This window comes from Bidens hawaiensis, unplaced genomic scaffold (genome assembly GCF_021521415.1).
Source record: "Bidens hawaiensis isolate Kalapana, Puna unplaced genomic scaffold, B.hawaiensis_p1.1 tig00018048_1, whole genome shotgun sequence".
In the NCBI taxonomy this organism is placed as follows: Eukaryota; Viridiplantae; Streptophyta; class Magnoliopsida; order Asterales; family Asteraceae; genus Bidens; species Bidens hawaiensis.
The window spans coordinates 325,176-346,202 of record NW_027492727.1 but is presented as its reverse complement, the minus strand read 5'-3'; the positions used below and the strand labels follow the sequence as shown (position 1 = coordinate 346,202).

The following is a 21,027-nucleotide window of genomic DNA, read 5'->3' as shown; positions in this document are numbered from 1 at the left end:
ATAAAAAAAAAATTATTACTATATAATAAATAAGAAGTTTGGTGCCGTAAGTGCTCTATTGGTCCACTTGGCGACACCGAACTTGTCTGTAAATTTTATTTTTGTCTTTTAGTTTAGTCACCGTAACAACAACAAATGTAACGGAAACCGACCGAACGTCTTTTCTTAGTTTCGGTATCATAATAAACATGACGAAAACCGACCAAACTCCCGTAGACTCAACGCCTCAACACACAGGATCGACAACGGTCGGGTTTTACCAGCGCTCGAGTTTTACCGACCAACACCACCACATTGGTCCACCTCAATTTTATAATTTTTTTTAATTCCGGTACAATAACGCACGTCACCGAAACCGACCGAATTCACGTCGACTTAACGGCTCAACGTTTAGATTTTACCACCGTCTGAGTTTTACCGACCTGCCAGACGCAATACACCATATAAAAAATTAGTTAAAAAGTAAATATAAAGGTTAATTATCAAGAGATTTATAGTGTATATATAAATATATAAAGACATCCTTTCATGATTTTCGGTCTTCTAACATTGTCCGAATCCATTGGCACTTAATTTTCCGACATCTTCATCGTACCTAGACTCTTCCAACAAACCATGTCTTCCTCGGTGTCTATATCCACAACAAAACGTTACCTTAATCAATGGTTTCATTTCACCAAATAATTTTTTATGGGTCTCGTTTCAATCTCTATACGAACACATTTCTTAGCATTTAGCGGTTTTCCATCCAACGTGCCAAAACCCGTTCACGACACCACAATGACTCCTCGTAGGAGTCGCGTGTTATGCACTTTCGCAACAATAATCTTGTCCATAATCCAAAAAATCCTTAAAAGAATGCATGTGTCCCCAAACCCAACGGGAAAAAAGACGAAATTTTTGGATGGGGTCGGGCATCATGGTCTAGCGATCCTCTCGTTTTTTGATGATCATATTATGGTGATCGAGTATCTTATTGAGTCTGTTTTCCCATCATCAGCGCGTGTGTTTGACAGAATTGATGTTATGGTTAAAGCCTCGGAATCTTTTCCTTTAAAAATTGATGATTTCTTTGATCATGATGTACCGAGTTTCTTGCAACGGGTGCCTTTTCTTGATCGTGTGTTTAAAAAGGACGAGAAGGAGATCGTGGTTGATATCGCTTGTCACGGGTACAAAGTAGAACCTAAAGGGTCCTTTGAATATGAAAAGGTGACGAAACCAGAATTTTTTGATGAGAAATCTGGTGAAAGTGACTTGATGGGTATTTCAAACACGATAAGTAACTTGAGTGACTTCAAGGATGTTATCGACGACATGAACGCAGAAAATGAAGTCATGGAAGATGCCACTGGTGAGTTTCTTTATAGTGCACGAACAACCAGCAGTACTGATGAAATCCTTCACTCCGAGAAGCTAGATCTGGATCGGACTAGGGATCCAAAGGATCCCATTATTGACCTGTTTGAAGCGGGTTGGCACATGTCTCCGCGGAGACTCTCGAACGTGTCTGCTGGCTTAAAATCCCCTGATCGTATCCTGTAATCGTTCGTAATCTTAGTTTTGGACTAGATCTATTTATTATGGTGACCTAAACTCACAATAATGACTTTTTTATATTTAGATAAATGAATGTTTTTTTTATTTATCATTTTAGGTCAATAATTACTTTTAACACGTTTCATACTAACGTAACGTGTAGGTAGGCTGTGTATGTATGAGTTTTTCATTTAAACAAATATTAGTTGTCACAAACTAATTTATCAAATGATGAAATAAAATATTTCTATCAGTTATTTATTATCAGAATATTTTACTGTTGTTTCATAACAAGTCTCTTATGTTTTATTCACACAATTTTATTTTATTTTTAAAAGGAGTGTTATTTATAAAAAAAGAATTTCGGTTCTCGTCTTTGTGGTTTGATCAAATCTACGGTTTTGGTCCAACAATTTTAAATATGTGGTTTTCATCTAATACTTTTGTTTTTACTTGCAATTAGACCTGACCCAACTAACTGCGTTAACTTTGGTTGTTAAACCCATCAGTGTGCCCCTTACGTGAGCAGCAATTTTGTCCCTTTTCTCCCCAAGTAAACCCAACCCTGATTCCCAGATCCCATTTACATTTTCGTTGTTCTTTCCTTTGTCTTCAACAAACCTTAAACGAACAAACGAGGATTACGATTCATATATGGTGGCTTCGATCATGACTTAAAACCATTAAGTCACAAAGAAACTATAAGCATGTAGCAAATACATGGAATGGAATGAAACTATATGTTTTGACAAAGAAAAACATGCATGATTATCAACAACATAAAACTATATACTCATTTACCAAGATCTATTATGATTCAAGAATGATACCCATAGCCGGTTTTTGATCTCATACCCGTCAACCCGAACACCAGTTAAAGCCTAGAGTTAACAGCCAATTTGATCAACTCTTTCCTCAATACCTTTCCGGGTGCATTTTTTGGAATTGAATCTATGAAACAAACTCTTCTTAGTTTCTTGTATGGTGCTACCTAGTTCATATGTTCAACCGATAATAGTTTAGCAGTTAAATTAAGGAACACGTCACGTAAAAGTAACCATACTGTAATACCACTCAAATATTTGTTTCGTTTTCGTAAACTTAAAACTATAACCATATATAAATCTTGATTGTCCAGTGATTATTCTTTCCAAGTGTAAGAAGGAAATGATTTTGAAGATAAAGCCAGTTAATAATAATAATAACCATGTTTCATAACTGTTACATTCATGTTATTTAATTTAAACAATTACAAAAGGGTTTACTAACAATGGACCAATGTGGCCTAGCGGCATCAAAGTGTGTTGGAATGTCTCTCGCGTATGTTTGAGAGTTTTAAGTCATATGGCGGATAAAAGTATAAATTTAACAGTAGGATTACATTGTGTTTGTTAACCATTAAAAGATAGTTAAGAAAAAAAAGAGTAAAATGCGATTTTCGTCCTTTTGGTTTGTCCAAATATACGGTTTAGTCAAATAGTTTCAAAATTGCGATTTTCGTCTCTGTGGTTTCATTTTACTTGCAATTAAACCCGACCCTACTAACCCCGTTAAGTCTGGTAGTTAATCCATCAACGTACCATTCACGTGAGGGACATTTTTGTCTTTTTCCCCCAAATACACCCCAGGCCCGTGAGGGGGCTTGCGAATTAGGATTGAGTTTTATTTGGGGAGAAAAAGGATAAAACTGCCCCTCACGTGAGGGGCACACTGATGGGTTTACCGACTAGACTTAACTGGGTTAGTGGGGTTGGGTTTAATTGCAAGTGAAATGAAACCAGAGGAAAATCTCAAATTTGAAACTATTGAACTAAAACCGAAGATTTAGACAAACCACAATGACGAAAACCACTCGAAAAAAAATGTTTATTTTATGGGACAATACAGAAACTTAATTTATATTTCATGATTTTATCCCATTAATTCAAAGCAAAATTTAATAAACTATTAAAATTTAAAAATCCTACCTGTTTAGCCACAAAATCTTTCACTTGTGTTTCATTAATGGTGCTTCCTCTTCTTTTAACCACAAACCCCATGGGTACTTGCCCTGCTGCCTCATCTGGATACCTACAAAATCACACATGCCATTATATATTTGTTATTAAATATATATATATATATATATATATATATATTTGTGGACATTAAGATTAAGGAGTGAAATGCAAGGCCGGCTATGAGGCAGGGCCGGTCGACCGACCCCGATCCGACATCTTGATAGGCTCGATTTTTGTTTTTTCTTAAATTATATATATTTATTTTGAAAAAAAATGTATTTTCTAATGTTTAAACCCAATTACCCAAGTACTCAACTAATTTAAGGCCCAAATTCCTTTTCGCTTTTTGGCCGATTTTTTTTTCACAATTCTCGGAGACGGTCTTGGTGAAATGAAATGCTTACGGAATAACAGCCGCTTCAGTAATGTCGGGGTGTGAATGCAGAATTTGTTCCAATTCAGCTGGCGGTACCTGCATTCACATAACCCCGTCAATATCCTGCTAACACGTGGGACCAAGCAAAATATAGCTTAAAATGTTCAAGTGACATTCAAAGGGTTAAGATAAGTAGTGGAAGCTAAATTCGAACCTAGTACTTCAATTTGTATTTTTCATATTTATATCTTGTACATTTCATCTAAAGATTTATATACATGACAGTAAAACGTACCTGATAACCTTTATATTTGATCAACTCTTTTAACCGGTCCACAACGAATAAGAATCCTTCATTGTCGAAGAAACAAAGATCCCCGGTTCTTAACCATCCATCCGAGTCCACCATTGTATTAACACCTTGTTTATCATCAACATACCCTGATCACTCAAATTAAAACCGAATTTTCACTTCCAGAATGTTTAATACAAAATAATAAACATATCAAAAGTTCAATAGTTTTCAAAGGTTCGAATTCAATGGTTCGATAATGGATACACATGGACCGGCTTGGTTCAATAATATAAATCATGAATTACAACACGAATTTGGTCTTGATCGTCCTTCTTTTGAATTGTTTTGTAGGAGTAGGTTATTTATAGAAAATTATAGTGTTTTTAGGTCGGAGTAGATATTTGACTGCGTCTAGGTAATTCGTTTACCTCAAGTAGTGAACTTAAACTAACTTTTGTTAAGGTGATAAGTCTACTTGTTGAGGTAGTGGACTCGAAGGAAGAATGACAATTTTTCACTTACTTCTCTAAAGTGCCTTGGGAGTTGGGAAGCAAATAAATATATGAAAAAGTCCATTCTTTTCCTTCAAGTCTGCTACTTTAATAAGCAAAACTTGTCATCTCACGAAAAACAAAAAATTAGCAAAACTTGTCATCTCAAAAGTGTGTTGCCTACCTAATGATACTCTAATTTTCTCTAAATCCCCTACTCTTGCCAAAAGGTTGTCAATTTGTCATTCATTGTAGAGACATAAGGATAAATTCAGTGGTGAAGGTAGGACAAAAACAGTGTGTGTGTGTGTGGGTGGGAGGGTTGCATGTATACAAAATTTCAGGATAAAATGGGTTTATTTACAGAACTACGCAAGGGGGGGGGGGGGGGGTGGACCTCACTAAGTTTTCAGTATTTTCTAATTATAGTAACATTATATTATAACTACTTTAATACTATAAATAGTTGAGCAGCAGTTTGATTTAATATATTTACGCATTCCTATATCTTTTACCTTTCATGATGGATGGACCTCTAACCCATAGTTCACCATGGTTCATTGGAGGCAAACTAACCCCGGTGTTCGGATCAACTATCTTTGCTTCACAATGAGCTATGAGCCGGCCAACCGAGCCTACTATTGTGCTCTCATATGGACTTGTAGCTCGCGATATTGCACCTGTGGTTTCGGTCAATCCGTATGTCTAATGAACATCAAGTAAAACCATAAAGCAATCACATTAGACATTAGTTCACTTGTGAATGCTCTGAGGATTACATTTTGAAACTTTATTACTTAGTTTGTAATTGAGGATGTCATTTACTTGTAAATAAACTAGTAAACGTTCTCGTACGTTGGGGCTGAGTTTACATCAATTGAAAACCATAAAAACGAACACTGATACCGGTCTTGATAATACCATCACTGGTACCTATATTGTTAAGGACATCAACACGTGTTTCATATTAATTGAAAACAACAAAAATAAATACCGATACCAACCCTAATACCAACAGTGATACCTATTTTGATCAGCCGGTATTGGTTTAGTTCGTCACGTATAGGCGACCAAGAAAGTCATTTTGACCCAAATTTGTCAAGACAAGTAAACTCTATTTTAAAATTTCAAAAATCAAACGTAAATGTGTTTTGTTAATATATTTTAACAATTGCTCTAAAGAAATATATATTCTAACGAAATCATGTAAATTCTTTTCAATTTTTTTATTTTTATTTTTCCGATCCTCTTAGCGGGTGGTGACCCCTTGGAACCCCCATAGTCTAGTGGCTTCATCCCTTAGAACTCTGGAGGTTCCATGGTGAACAAATTTGGTAATTGAGATTCATTTAAGACCAAATGAGAATTGTGATGGCAAAATTAACGTAACTGTAGTGTTTATGACAATTAGGCCATGGGGTATACTCTAACACCCAACATAAGTTAAGATGACATGACACTTTAAATATGCATTAAACCACTCTTCACTAGTGTTAGGTGTGTTAAAATGCCTATGGATTATGTTTTTTACGGGTTAAAAGAAACAATATGTGTTAATTGCTAATTGAATTGTTATTTTAATTATAGGTTAAATATGTTAAACCATTTTCTTTGGATGACATACAGTGAAAGAGAAAAAAATAAGTGATGTGAAGCTTATGTGGAATTAAGATGAGTTTAAGTATACCACATAGCCTTATTAATACAAACCGTCATGACGTTTCACGAAGAAATGTGATGGCTTATTTCACCTGTTAAATACCTATATTAATGAATCATCTAGTATATGAATTTCAAACACTAACTTTCACAAATTAGAACATATCGTTCTTGAAAACTAATGTCTTATTCGATCATAATTAGTAATGGACATAACACTTTAATCTGAAAGAAAAACAAACTATGTGATTTTGTAAGATATTCAACCATGGATAATTTAACTAAAACAAACATTACACACACAAAAAATTGATCATTTTAAAAGCTCACTGTATTTCATTATTCATTTTTATCTCTATCTAGTCAAAAAAAAACATATGTTTATTCTTTTCTTTTCTTTTTTTTTTTTTTTTTGCTATTTCTTGCACTCACATGATTTCATCCATATTTTAGGATGGAGTGTTAATTAAGATCAAAATCTTGAATTTTTTTACTTATATTATTGGTTAAATATCAAGGACTTACGATAAAAATAGGGCGTCAACCGAGTCTAGGCCAATTCAACCCGAGGACCTTGATAACTAGAAATGACCGACCCTATATCGTTTTAGTTGAGCCTTCAGTCTTCACTATTTATTAAATTATATTATTGTGTGTTAAAATTCATTCTACACTTGATTCAGTCTTGTCCGGTTGATAACTTTTTACCATCCCTAACTACAATTGCCAAATTCCCATAGCTAAACATATTCTAAAAGTAGCGTGGAGCGAGCCTTCAATTCTTTTATCATTATACTGACTGATTTATCCCTTTATTTTACCTCATTTTTAAAAAGTAAATATAGAGAGAGGTGCATTTACTTCGTAACCAGTAAATAATATGATGTGAACTTTGAAACCGTATAATACATTTGTATGTATTACTTTAAATGTGATACACGGTATACTTAGATAACTATCTCACTTTCTCTCTCACGTAATTTTGATTATTTGCCATTTACTCTAATATTAGTGAAATATGGTATTCTCACAATTCTTAACAGATTACTAGAGGTAAAATTTTAGACTAAATGAATGTGTCTTTAATAGAGGTAAAATGCTAAATTGGATAACTGCAAACTCGTTACTTTTTTTTTATAATCATCACTTGGTTATCAATAATTATAAAATTATTTTACACAATATTAACAATAAAATGCTTTAACTACAAAATAAATGTAAGTAGAAAATTATAGGATCTACATAATGATTTATATATAGTGGTGCTCGTAGTGAGAAGGTGTCATTGTTTTTCAGTGTTTAGATTTCTAATAACCCGACGTCTTTGGGTCCATCGGTTGTGGCCACAAGTCCACAACCGACATAAGAATTGTCTAGGTTCTCTTCCATTTTCCAATCTCTACATGTTATTGATTCTTTTAGAGTTGCAAGAATTGTCAATCCTTGATATTTACATACATGTTTAATTAGTAAATTTTATTACTAACTTCAGATGGAAACTCAAGGTTCAATACAACAAACTAACATGCAACTGTTTTAAAGGATGGAGAATATTATAAATATAAGTTCTAACTTAATGGAAATTCTTGGTTTAATTTTTGTACTTTGAAATTCAGCCGCAAAGTTTTTATTTTTAAATTTGGTTTTTTATTAAAAACAAAATACGCAAGTATGTTTAACTTTTTCTCTCTACATTCCGGTATAAATTTGTGAACCAAACTAATACTAACAAAGGGTCGGTATTCGTTTTTATATAGCTTCCGACCAATATAAAACAAGTGCCAATATCCTTTATCCTTATGGTGTATCATGACTTTATTCGTTTTCATGGTTATCAATCGATGTAAAACACATGCCGATGTCCTTTCGAATTTTTATATTAAGTGCCGGTGCCTTAACGAACCGGTAACGGCCTAAGTTGAATTCCCACCGCATCGTACGGGAAATTTTACTAGTTAATATGATTATAATATAATATCTATTAAGTAAGAGCATTCTCAACATGTCCTCTACATTATTGTGAATGGATTCTCCATATTATATAGAGTACTTGTAAGTGGTTATGAGTTGAGCAGATAGAGAAACTTTGTTGATGAGTAAATTTGGATAAACATTGTTCATCTTCTATAATTTTTTAATGTTTTTAAAAAATGGTTGTGAGTGGAGAACCGGAGAATAGAGAAAGGATAATGATAATAGTATAAAAAATTATTATTTAATTGAAAATGAAAGATAAAATGTAGTGTTTTTAGTGTAATTATAGAAGGAAGATATAGACGCTGCTGAGAATGCTCTAAGATACCATGCAAAGTACCAACCTGCACCAACGCCACATTCGGAAACCTTCGTTTAAACTTTCGAATAACTGCCACCGTCACCAGCGCTCCACCACTAAACACCGTCTCCAACGACCTCCAACAGCTTCCACTCACCACTTCCTCATTACTCCCATCCACCAACGCCACCACAACCGGCGGCGCCACCACCAAATAACAAACACTAAACGCCTCGACCGACGTCACCACCAGCCTTAAATCAAACCTAGCAACCGACACCAAACTCTCACCACTTGCCACTGTACGCATACATAGCGTGAATCCGTACACGTGAAAATACGGCACCGTACATAAACACACCGCTGCATAATAGGCCTGCAAACGAACCAAACGTTAGGTGAATTGTTTATGAACTTTTCAACAGGAATACATGTTTCATTCATTCATTTATGTTCGTGAAAGTTTGTCTCTTTATGTTTGTTTATGTATGTTTATTTATTGTTCATTTATATAGGAAAAAGTTAACATATAAATTAAATTAACGTGCTAACTGTGATAATCAATGAGTGTAATTATATTTACAAGTAGTTTAATTATATAAATATATTATGATGTAATTACACAACACTATAATTACACTATGTTCCGTTTATGTATGAACAGAGATAAGTAAATATAATCTATATGAGCCATCTTATATTTGTTCATTTTTGTTCATTTAAGTGTGTTCATTTACGTTCATTTATGCTTGTTCGTTTAGATTTTAAACAAACACGAACATATTCATTTTTTATATAAACGAACATGAACAAAATATATTTAAGTGTTTGTGCTCGTTTAAAGTTAGATGAACGAACAAGAACATGCCCTCGTTTGTGATCGTTCAGTTCCATTACAGGCCTACCTGAGAAGACATAGGTTTTCGTCCGGTAATCGCTCCGGCCACAGATGACATCAGATTCCGATGCGTTAACCTCACTCCCTTAGTATTCCCCGTAGTACCCGATGAGTACAAAATCGATGCGGTTTCGGACTGTAATACTTTGACGCCGACTTCATCATGTTCCGGTAGTGACGTCATCATCGATTCGAACTCGTTGGAGCCGATTACGACTACCGGAATGTTAAATCCGGTTTCCGATACCTTCCGAACGGCGTCCGCGGCTGCGAAAATTACCGCCTGTTAACATATTTGGATTTGGCGCGAAATCTCGTTAACCAAACCGGCTGGATTCGCCGGAGACACGACTACACCGATCGAAAACAGTGATAGATACAAAATCGGAACGTATGAACAGTTATGAGAGATAATGAAAGCGGATGTACCTACATTTCAAGAAATGTATTTCATGCTTTAGATAATCACTTTTCATATACTTCAAATATTTAAAAAGGTTTAGGATCCTCATACATCACTTTTTGTTTATACAAATCGTATAGGGTTATACTTGTCGTATAGCACCTGAAATGTGTCAATTTGTATCGGACGTTGTTGTTCATTGTTTCCGGTGCCTCGTATAGCCCAATACGAGCCTTGTAGACAATTTAAAAAAAAAAGAAATTTAGACACTTTTTATAATGTGTTTTGTTATCCTTATTAGAGAGAGCGTAAACACACTACCTTACGAGGTTATATTTACATATAAACTTGAAGATGAGTAAAAATTTTTTAAAGGTTGAATAATATAATAGGATAATTTGAATTTAATTTAAATAAAATTTACCTAACTTACTTTGCTAAGTAATTTGTGGTTGTACCCCGAGAAACTTCGTTTAAGATTATATTATGACGGTTTTTTCTGTAAAAGTTTTTTCTGTAAAAGTTTTCTATACGGTCGCATAGCTGTATACAACCCGTATAGGCTTTATGGTGTACCAGGTGCTATTCGATCAATTAAATACCTATACTGTATAAGCTGCAAAAAAACTGTTTTCTTTAGTCTCATTCGTATTGTCATTAATACGTAGCCTATACGAGCCGTATAGACAGGTCAACATGGGAGTGATGTATGAAAATTACATCTCATACCGTAAAACGTATATATATAAACACGATGCTGACGTCATGATAATCGATTCGAACTCATCCGATCCGATAGTTAACACCGAATGAAACACAGCGATCGATAGATGCAAAATCCGAACGTATATATATATAAACAGTTACGAGAGATAATATAATATAATAATATAATGAAATTAGCTGACGTACCTTTAACGAGAGACAACGGCGGTTGACGGAGTGACGTGGCGAGGTTCCGTACGAAGAGCTTGACATCGGAGTAGTTGATTCTCCGGCCGGTGGCGGCGTCGATTAACGCTGCGGTTGCGGTTGCGGTGGTGGTGGATTGGAGATTGAAGATGAAGTCAGTTACTGATGAGTGAGTTGATTGTGAAGGTAGAAGTATTAATGGTGGTTTGAGGCTGTGGAACAGAAACCGTTACGTGGATTAATCGCCATTATCGTTTGATGATAATTTGTGCGTTGTTATTATTATTATTAGTAGTAGTGAAGATGATGATGTTATAAGTTTGGAAATATTATTAGAGGTGTGTTGGCCACAAAAATATGTGCACGTATAAGTTTGGAAATATTAATCGATATATATATATATATATTAGTTTTTATCCTCTGTATTACGGGGGCTGTTTTACATTATTCATTAATTCGTTTTTAATATTTATATACTTTTTTGGAGTTCAATTTTATTTATTGTAAGAAAATTTATATTAGAGTTTGATAATAAAAGGGTTTCACAAACAACTAAAATTTTATAACCTGGTTTAAAAGTTATTTGGGTTTGGTGAGACCCAAGACCCGCTTATTTTTTTACTAATAAAATTGTTTCTTAATTATAAATAATATCTTTTAAAAAAAATCATATAATAATTTTTAGTATATCCTATTTTAGAGGATTTTCTCATCAATAATTTGATGAGAATAATTTTTAATTTAATGAGATGTTATAACCCGTTTAAGAAAAACCTGGGTTTGGTAAGACACATACCCGTGAATTCGGGTCAAATGCATGAGAAGCCACCATCTAAAAATCAAGCAAATCTGGTGACTCCAAAAAAAGGGGGAGCGACCACATCGCGACACGTAAGATTTTTATGTTTTCGTTTATATATATTATAGATATGAAGGATTTGAACACATGTGTTGAATATGATGGGTAGCAGATGACAAGTGGTATGGTACACGTGTTGGAAATCGGTTTTTCTTAGAGGTTTTTAAGACCGTTCACTGTTGAGGGGCTTCTACGTCTTTTCACGTCATCGCTGCATAAAAAACGAGGATTCGAAGCGCCTCTTATGAAGCCTCTGTGTGTGTAAGAGGGAGAAAATCATATGGTCCCACCGATATTCCCAAGCCGCATGTCGTTGCATTGCACCCCCTCCCCCCCCCCCCCCCCCCCCCGTTGCCCCTCGGCGGTGTTCCACGCACAACTTACCCCTACATTGCCCACGGTGAAGGACTAATGGGTACAAAAATAAGAAAAGGAATAGACAGATGAAAAAGAGAGAAGAAACCGTCATCACCTTGAACGGTTTTGTGAGGGAGAAAAGACGAGAGAGAAAGAGGTTGGTGGTGATATGAAGCAAGCTAGCGGATGATGGTTTAGCCTGACCCTAAATTAACTTAACACATCAATTACAAATGTTAAAAGGAAATGAAAGCTAAAGAGCGGGTTACGTTTAGCCTGACCATAAATTAACTTAACAGGTTAAATTAGAAAGTGTAGAAGTTTTCTTTATATGGTACTATATATGTTGTGTGGATTTGAGTATGAGTGGGTTGAAACCTGAGAGATATTTAAGAAAGAAGATGTAGACTCATGATTCCAACTTCTAACTTCCAAGTACAAATCCAAATCGGTGGGCCCAATAGTCCCTATACAAGTTAAAATAAATTAAAATTTAGTATATATTTTATTAAATAACTTAAAATTAATCAAATAAACTAATTCCAAGCCCCGGGTAGTAAGAAGTTTCTCCGGTGACAGAGGCAAAACCTCTTAAACACACACAGGCCATGAGTTTAAGTTTCCGGTAGTAAGAAATTTGTCGTTTAAAAAAACGAATGAATTAGAGTTATACATCATTTCTATATATTTCATCGGACTTTCTTCATTTAACATCAGCGTCAAATCATATCACATTTTTCATATCTTATACCACTCCAAGTCCAAAACCATTTAAAACAAAACCATTAGAATTACATTCATTTTTCATCTTGCCCATCCCAAATCCATTTTTAACTTTTTAATTTGAATATATGTGCATAAACAATAATAAAATAACAATTATTTTCATTTAATTAATTAAATAACAAATTAATTATGCTTCCAAAGACTTTTGAGTACATGTTTTGAGTTTGTGGTCCTCGGTCTATTGGAAGATTGCTAATACTCGGTACCCATGAGAACAAAGCATTTGTTGCTAGTATATTCTTTCAACTTCACATTGTACACATCCTAATCTGATTTAACGGCTCATAAAATTGTTGTATCCCCGTTAATATCAGTTATTTTCATGTTCATGTCCTCCCATTTTGAGCTTTCGAGCTTGATGGGCATCGCTGCCAAACCTGAGACTCGATCCTTTGAAATTTTTAGAACATTACCCTAAAATGACGAAGTTCGACGTTCCTCGTTCATCCGATGTATGATGAAGTTCGATGTTCCGCGTTTACTAGAACTTCCAGTGTATTGACCCAAGCCTTAGCTAACACCATTTCTTCCTCGCACCATTCTCACCCAATAAATTTTATAATATCACATCTAAAGTATGTTTTGGTTTATATTTTCACCTAAATTATAATCAATACATAATGAACCTAAAGAAAGCTCCAAAACTAGTTTTTAAAGTATATATTAATCATCCATCGATAAAAGGATGCAAGATATACCTATTATCAACGATATTCATCACCCAAAAAAGGATTGTTTACTAGTCACGTTCACTTACGGGTTCATTCAGGTATACACAGGCGAACTCTGCTCAACTCAATCTACTCAATTACAAAATTCGAGCTCAGCCTCGACTCGTATAATACTTGAGCTTACTCATGACTTGCAAGTGGTTGCACACGACCAAATCACTAGTTCGACACTGGTTTAGAGCAAGTAAATTAATGTACTACATATACATTGTCATAACTCAAAACACCCTAAGAATACAAAGGTATAGAAACAACATACAAGCCTATAGAGGATGATTACGTATATGCATGAGCATTTAGGCAGCAGTATCACGTACAGACTGTAATTACAGATCTATGTTTGGACCGAGTGGTGGAGGTGGATAATTAATGCACCACATATATAATGTCATAACTCAAACCCTCTAACAATACAACATACAAGCCTATAAAGGATGATTACATGTATATATGAGCATAGAGAGCGGTATAACGTACAGAATGTGATTACATATCTATGGGCACAGAGAGGCTACATGAACAATAAAGGTGAAGGGAGCACATTTAGTAAAACAGAGGCGGGTGCAACTTTTATTTTAAATCGGCTATACAGTCACGAAGTCAGAGTTCATGAAGAGACATTCTTGGTTATAATTAACTATCACTGATATTGATTTTAATTCATTAGTCTTAAATATGTCATTTTCAATATCTTCGCCTACATATAACCAAATACTAAACACGTTTACCATCAGTCCTCGAATCAAAACAAAAATCCAAACGAAACCCATATTTAACACCAATTTTGACAGAGGTTTCCAATTTATATTAGTGTTATAAACATCACGAGTAGACGCTGATTAACCAGAAATTTGAGGGCTACCAATTCGACTTCACCTAAGGTCATTACCAGCCAAAAATGGTTTAAATTAATCAAACTTCGATTGAAAAAAAATGGTCAAATTTGGTCAAAATCATTTTAAGTTTTTGAAAAATTTGGTCAACCACGAGTTCTACAACACTAGTTCATATACCTTGAAAAATAAGTTTGGATGTCAAAACAGACTGGCTTAAAAGTTGGTCAAACAGGTTCAGACAGAACACAAAGTCGATCAGAGGCAAAGGTTTATAAGGTTGGTTATAACGGAAACTAGGCAGTAAGGTTGTTACAACGTAAACTAAACGAGTCACGAGGGTCAGGAATAACCCAAAAATATATATATATTTGACTCGATCCTGCAGGATCACCTGTTACCCATCCTCCATGTACGATTTTGGTGCGTTCTATAATTTTATCGGTTTTAACCCCTTTTATGAAGTAACCAGCATCTCCGCCTATTATGAAGAGAAGGCTTTAACGGCCTTAATATGGTAGAAACTTAACCTTTAGGTGTAGAGATGTTAAGTTATAAAAAGTACCTGAATAACAGACAAAATACATGAAAACTATAAAACTTCCGGGCTGCACAGGTTGACCTCCACAATCTACTTGCTTTTCATACTGCAGTGACAGTTGCAGATATATGTCATAAAATTTCAAGAAAATGAAAGTTGCATTTTTACAGACCATTATATTTCAAAAGCATATAAATCAGATCTATGATACAGTGGCAATCAAGCGGAAAAAACAATATCTATGGCCCGAGTTAACCATCAACGATTGGTCAACAGTCAATTCAATCAAAGAATTCCTCACTTCTACAGCAAGTTGTTCGAAACTGATCAGCTAATATTACAAATGATCTTGCAAAAGCACAAAATAACAAATAATCACCAAAAGTCAACAGTCTAAATTTCTCACTATAACTAATACGAATTTCGATGGGCATAATATCCCACCATCACCCGAGCATAATATTCCACCATACCCATGAGGAGGATCCGCTACTAATTACGCGTCTGGTTGATTTTGTTGCAGAAACAAGCTTAAAATACGAAATACCCAGAAACACTTCTAGCAATTTTACATTTTAAATAAGTAAACGAGTTCTTATCTTCAAAATATAACGTATTATACTTATTAAGATTATACATTATGTAAACACATCCTGTTTAGATAAGGGTAAACAAGTATGGGTCAAGCGCAGCAGCCTACAAATTAAAACTAGAATGGCCCGGGTTACGCCTTTAATTACCTCGACCATTCTAAAGTTACGATTACTTGGGCTTTTCTACCATCCCTGATGCCTAAACCTCGGCCCCTGACCTCTATTTCCTATTAACTTATAACCAGTTCAGCAAGAAACATGATAACCACGGAAACAGGCTAAAAAAAACATTTAAGCAAGCTAATAACTGATTACTAAAAAAATACCCTTAACCCCTTGATAATTCTAAACACCTACTTGTATCACTACTCCTGCCCCCAAATCACCTTATGTGATGATCAGCACCTATTTTTGCAACTTAAAGATCTGACATTTATTTGATATATGAACCAAACCAAAAATTATTTAACTAGAACAAAAAACTTTAAAGATAGTATTAAAAAGTTCCTACAATTTAACATGTAGGTTCCCAAAGAAGTCAACTCCGCCTAAACCTCGACCCTAATCTCCATTTATAAATTATTATAACTATTCACTAACTTGTTTAAACAAAAAAAAAACTGAGAAACAAGGGTTCTAAAGAGAAGAAAACCAACTCATAACGGGAAAACTAACAAGTCATCACTTACTAAATACATATGACTTTAAACCCTAATCAAATTTAGTAACTACCCGTATGATCGTATCGAACCACATAGGTTTGTGAAGCTTAGAATAAAATCTCACTTGGCTTCTAGACATAAAACAACAAAATACCAGCTAGTTCCAAAAGAACAAATGATAAAAGGTAATCATTAATTCTTTAAGGAATTCATGTTATCATGACATTACCTTGAAATAGCACAATTTCTGATAATATACTCCGTCAATGAAAAGCTAAGAACGCCAACTCCAAGCTACACCGACAATTTCTTGCAAACACAATACGAAGATTAAAAAACCCGATAAAGCACAATATAGAAAGTAAAAACTTATATGGGAAAAAAAACAATTCCATGAAATGTTATACAGTAACCAACTAAAAATATGTTACATAGTATGATCTTAAAGGCTACATACACAAGTTCCAAAGAAACAAATGGTAAAAAGTTAACATCTTGCACAAAGAAGTCAACCTGCTATGTATCAAGTTGAGAGTAAAAGCAGAAGTCAACTCCAAGATGATGAAGGGTGCCTGCTGGAAGCAGCATTGATGGTAGTCACCCCTAACCAATATTGCCAATGCCACCTCAGCACATGGACTCTCACCTCAACAATGTCAAGTTTTTAGTACATCATAAATTTGAAACCGGACACATAAACTCTATATCCTATCCAAATAAGCCACCTGTCCCAAATTCAGCTTGTTGCAGCTCCTTCCTACGCTGCTCCTCTAAAGGATCAGGGCTTTTCATTACCCTTCGTGTACGCCTGAAGTAGCCAAATAAATAAATAGTTACAACTCCAAGACATTAAGCTTCGTTTATGAGCTGATTGCATATAAAACCAGTTTTCCTTAAAATTCTATCATGGGTAACATAGTTTGACATTTTCCAGAAAACAAAACATAGATGTAAAAACAACCATTTTAGAAAACACCCAACGATCCAAGGTAAAAAATGGAATTTTGTTAGCTTGAAAAGAAGCATAAATTTGACTACCCAAAGTAGAAATAATTTGAAGTCTATTACCTTAAATATTAAAAAAAGAAAAAGAACACTTTTTGGATTTTTGTACCTTTTAAGGGAGAGAAAAATACTAATTATACTATGCAATTTCATTAATTTGTACACCAAATTCTAAAATCTACAGTTAATACATACCTGTCTTGAGCATGCTGAGCTGGAAAAGTCGGCATAAAATCTTTAGACTTTGGTAGAGGAACTTCACGGAACCACTCATGGTTTAGAGCTTCCGCAGCTGTTATCCTCTGGGAGTATTGCAGATAATTAAATAATAAATATGATACATGTCAAATTGGTATAAAAAAACAAAGCTTCATAAGCATATAAAACCGTCCAAGTACAAAACAATACCTTCTCAGGGTCATATGTTAGAAGTTTATTCAGCAGATCAAATCCAGCATCAGAAAGTACAGGAGATCCAGTAAAAGATGTAGCCGGGAATTTTCTCCGCAATAAATTATACCTACAAAAAATGCAAAATAGTAAATAAAACCAAGAGAATTATAAATGTACTTAATGTTGTCACCAACAGAAGCTAGAAAGGCAGACCAGAAAATCACCCAAAGCTGGAAGCCTGGGAAAACATTAGCAAAATATGAAAATGTGAACTTTTTATTTGCATTGAAAAATAAATTCAGGAAAGTTTGAACTTACTGGTGCTTGACAAAGTTCACCTTGACTCCAGGAAGTTTGGAGTATCCTGGCCAAATAGTCTCATTTGGTGTGCCAAGTGTTTTAAATATCTGCATTTTGAGAGTCCAAAGTGAATAAGTGTTGATCATAGTACAATAAAATACAACTCGCTGGTCAACTTACCTTGTCAAGCTGGTCAAACTCTGTTTTCCCATTAAATAAAGGTTGCTTAGACAACAGTTCAGCCATGATACAGCCCAGTGACCACATGTCAATTGCAGTAGAATACAGTTTTGTTCCAAGCAGAAGCTCCGGTGCCCTATTAAAGTATTAAATCGCCAAATAAAACTGATGAAAAACATATCATTTACTATACTGGCATAATATACATCAGTCACATTATCTAATCATGATGATTTTGGTATAAAATCAAATACAACTTGCCATACAAGCATAATAATAAAATAAAGTACACATATGGTATTTAAGTTTAATAAAAGAAATATTGCACAAATGATGGATTCTCACCTGTACCAAAGAGTAACCACCAAATGAGTATACGGTTTTAGAGGACTTCCATATTGACGAGACAATCCAAAGTCACAGATCTTCAGTTCACCTCGATTGTTCAAAAGTAAATTTGAGGTTTTTAAATCACGGTGAAGTACCCAGTTGTCATGAAGGTATTTTGTTCCTTCGAATAGCTGGAGCATAAGGCATTTAACTTCACTCTGGCTGAACGGCTGTTTCATTGTCTCCGTTAATGCTTTAAGATCATGTTCCATGTATTCCATTACCATAAAAATACTATCGAGATTGCTCCCAACTACCACTTCCTTCACATCCACAATAGATGGATGATGGAATGAAAGTAGAATGTTTATTTCCCTTAAAGAGGTAAGAGGAAACCCCTCTCTTTCTTTCTCCATTTTTACCTTTTTCAGAGCAACAATTTCTCCTGTTTTCTTATCTTTGGCCCTATAAACAACCCCATAAGTACCTTCGTCTATCTTGTTCAATCTCTCAAACTCATCAACACTTCTACAACCATGCAGCATATTCACACTTCTTACAGAGGGGCCACCAGCATCTGGTGCACCTTGAGATCCATCACCATTTTCTGAATCAGACTCTGATAAACTCAAATCAGTACCATCTTTCTTGTCTTCATCGTCTATATCCATATAATCCTTCCTCTCCAAATCATTGTCAGACAAATCATTCATTCCTGCTTCAACAGACTCAGAAGACCGCCCTCTAACTCGTTCAGAGCTTTCCCTATAACGCTCCCCAACCTCAGGACTTGACGACTGCTTTCTTGATCTAATTTCAACAGATCCTTTCCTCTGTTGAATCTTATTATCATCAGAAAGTTCGCCTTCATCAGATGAAGAATTGGCATCACTGGCCCACCGAGAAGATCTTATTGTTCGTGTCGGCATGTAATCTTCTTCTGGTGGACCTACATCCTGACTGTACCCAAGATCCTCTTCCTGTACAAGAGAAGAAGATAAACCAACATGGGATTCAAATCCAGGAGAATCATCATGCTTCATAGTATGTGGTTCAAATCCAGAAGAATCACGCTTGCCAGTATCAACAGGAGTATTACCTCTAGACAAAATCTTATTACTTTCTACGGGAGAGTTTTGAACAACAGCTGCAAGAACAACAGGCGATCGACGGTAGGATTTAGGCAACGGAGGCGGAGGAGGCAGAACAACATTAGCTGGCGAAGATCTAACCATCGACGAATTACTAGCTTCCTTATCATCTCTATCCCAAACAATCGGCGAAAACTTCCTCTTTTTACCACTATCAGACTGAGAATTATTTTCCATCTTTACACCCTCATTATTCTTACCATTCATTTCCGACTCCACACCTTCATCCGACCCACTCTCACTAGACAACTCACCCGGTTCTCTATCCCCAACCCTGATACGCTGATCACCACGCCTCAAACCACCACCATCACCACCCGAAAAACTCCTAGAACCCGAACGATAACCCCCACCACCACCAACACCATTAACCACCTCTCTATCTTTATTACTATCCCTCACCCTAACCCTACCCCGACCCTGATTCTTTCCCCTATCATACCCCTGGTCACCACCATTCTTCACACGATCATATTCCCCTTCCCGCTCCCTAACCTCACTATCACGGTATCCTCCATGTCTTCCCGCCGCCATATACTTGCTCATGTATAAAACAGAACACTAATCCACCCCTCAAAAACCCTAACCCCCAAATTTTAGGCGTTTTCGATCCTCTACGCGTAATTCAACAATCACCGATGCGTAAATCAACCACGATGATACAAAACCACCGTACGATTAACCCGACCACCTCAATTTCACCAAATCCTGATCTTACAAAACCCTAAAAACCAAACCGAACGATAAAAAAGAGGGAAAACGAGATATCACAATACGTATACCGTAACATCAACCGTAGAATTAACCCGAGCAACTCAATTTCACCAAATCCGTAACAATTACAAAACCACAAAACCCTAGAAATCAAACCGTACGAGAAATAGCAATAGAAACACGTATAGGGTAATAATATCAACCACGAGGATACATAATGAATGTATAATTGAACCGGTGGACTCAATTGTATCAAATCCGGATGAATTACAAAACCCTAGGAATTGAATCGAATCAAATTGAATGATAAAAAAGAGGCGAAATGAGAAATTGAACCTATATAGGTCGATTGCTTCGGTTTGTGAGTGATGTTATGGCTCACCGGCGGTGAGAAACCAGTGGCGGCAGAACACGGTGGTTGGTTCTAGAGATTTGATTTTGGGTATTGGAATTGGTATTTGGATCCCTTAGTCGTGTGATGGCAATCAAAAGATACGTCCGGAATTTAAAACTCTCTCGGTTCGGTTCGGTTCAGTTTAAAGGTGCACAAACTGGTTTAGAATTAAAACTGGTTCGGTTTAATCAACAAAAGTCAAAACCCATTTATTATCGGTTTTGGTTCGGGTTGAAACCGGTTTGTTACCAAGTTACGATCGGTTTCGATTCGGGTTTCGTTAACCGGTTTGAAACCGGATTTGATGGAAAAAATTACAAACCGGTTGCAAACCGACGGTTTCAAACGGT

At 35.4% G+C, this 21,027-nt stretch overlaps 2 protein-coding genes and 1 pseudogene across 6 annotated transcripts; 1 reads left to right on the top strand and 2 right to left on the bottom strand.

Moving 5' to 3' along the window:
* The first annotated feature begins 464 nt into the window (after positions 1 to 464).
* Positions 465 to 1,750, top strand: LOC143555339 (uncharacterized). The gene has a single exon (XM_077044904.1). It carries the CDS (start codon positions 781 to 783, stop codon positions 1,543 to 1,545), a length of 765 nt encoding a protein of 254 aa, XP_076901019.1. The 5' UTR covers positions 465 to 780; the 3' UTR covers positions 1,546 to 1,750.
* Positions 1,751 to 2,402: 652 nt separating this feature from the next.
* On the bottom strand, positions 2,403 to 11,097 carry LOC143555345 (4-coumarate--CoA ligase-like 9; annotated as a pseudogene). The gene is made up of 8 exons (XR_013139183.1): positions 10,849 to 11,097; positions 9,541 to 9,962; positions 8,679 to 9,011; positions 5,217 to 5,406; positions 4,211 to 4,356; positions 3,944 to 4,011; positions 3,507 to 3,609; positions 2,403 to 2,530 (listed from the first exon to the last, which is right to left on the bottom strand). The product of XR_013139183.1 is annotated as a 4-coumarate--CoA ligase-like 9 (transcript).
* A 3,738-nt stretch (positions 11,098 to 14,835) lies between these two features.
* On the bottom strand, positions 14,836 to 20,239 carry LOC143555360 (cyclin-dependent kinase G-2-like). 4 transcript variants are annotated; one of them, XR_013139187.1, is made up of 8 exons: positions 18,434 to 20,236; positions 18,089 to 18,224; positions 17,927 to 18,015; positions 17,624 to 17,735; positions 17,411 to 17,517; positions 16,724 to 17,018; positions 16,440 to 16,519; positions 14,836 to 15,061 (listed from the first exon to the last, which is right to left on the bottom strand). XR_013139187.1 is itself a non-coding variant. In XM_077044929.1 (6 exons), the coding sequence occupies exons 1-6, from the start codon at positions 20,113 to 20,115 to the stop codon at positions 16,919 to 16,921; spliced, it is 2,226 nt and encodes a 741-aa protein (XP_076901044.1). In that variant the 5' UTR covers positions 20,116 to 20,236; the 3' UTR covers positions 16,668 to 16,918. The 4 variants fall into 4 exon arrangements, 1 of the variants encoding a protein (XP_076901044.1); XR_013139188.1 differs by lacking the exons at positions 14,836 to 15,061; positions 16,440 to 16,519 and adding an exon at positions 17,833 to 17,846 and having other exon boundaries at positions 16,938 to 17,018; positions 18,434 to 20,239; XM_077044929.1 differs by lacking the exons at positions 14,836 to 15,061; positions 16,440 to 16,519 and having other exon boundaries at positions 16,668 to 17,018.
* Positions 20,240 to 21,027: the final 788 nt, after the last annotated feature.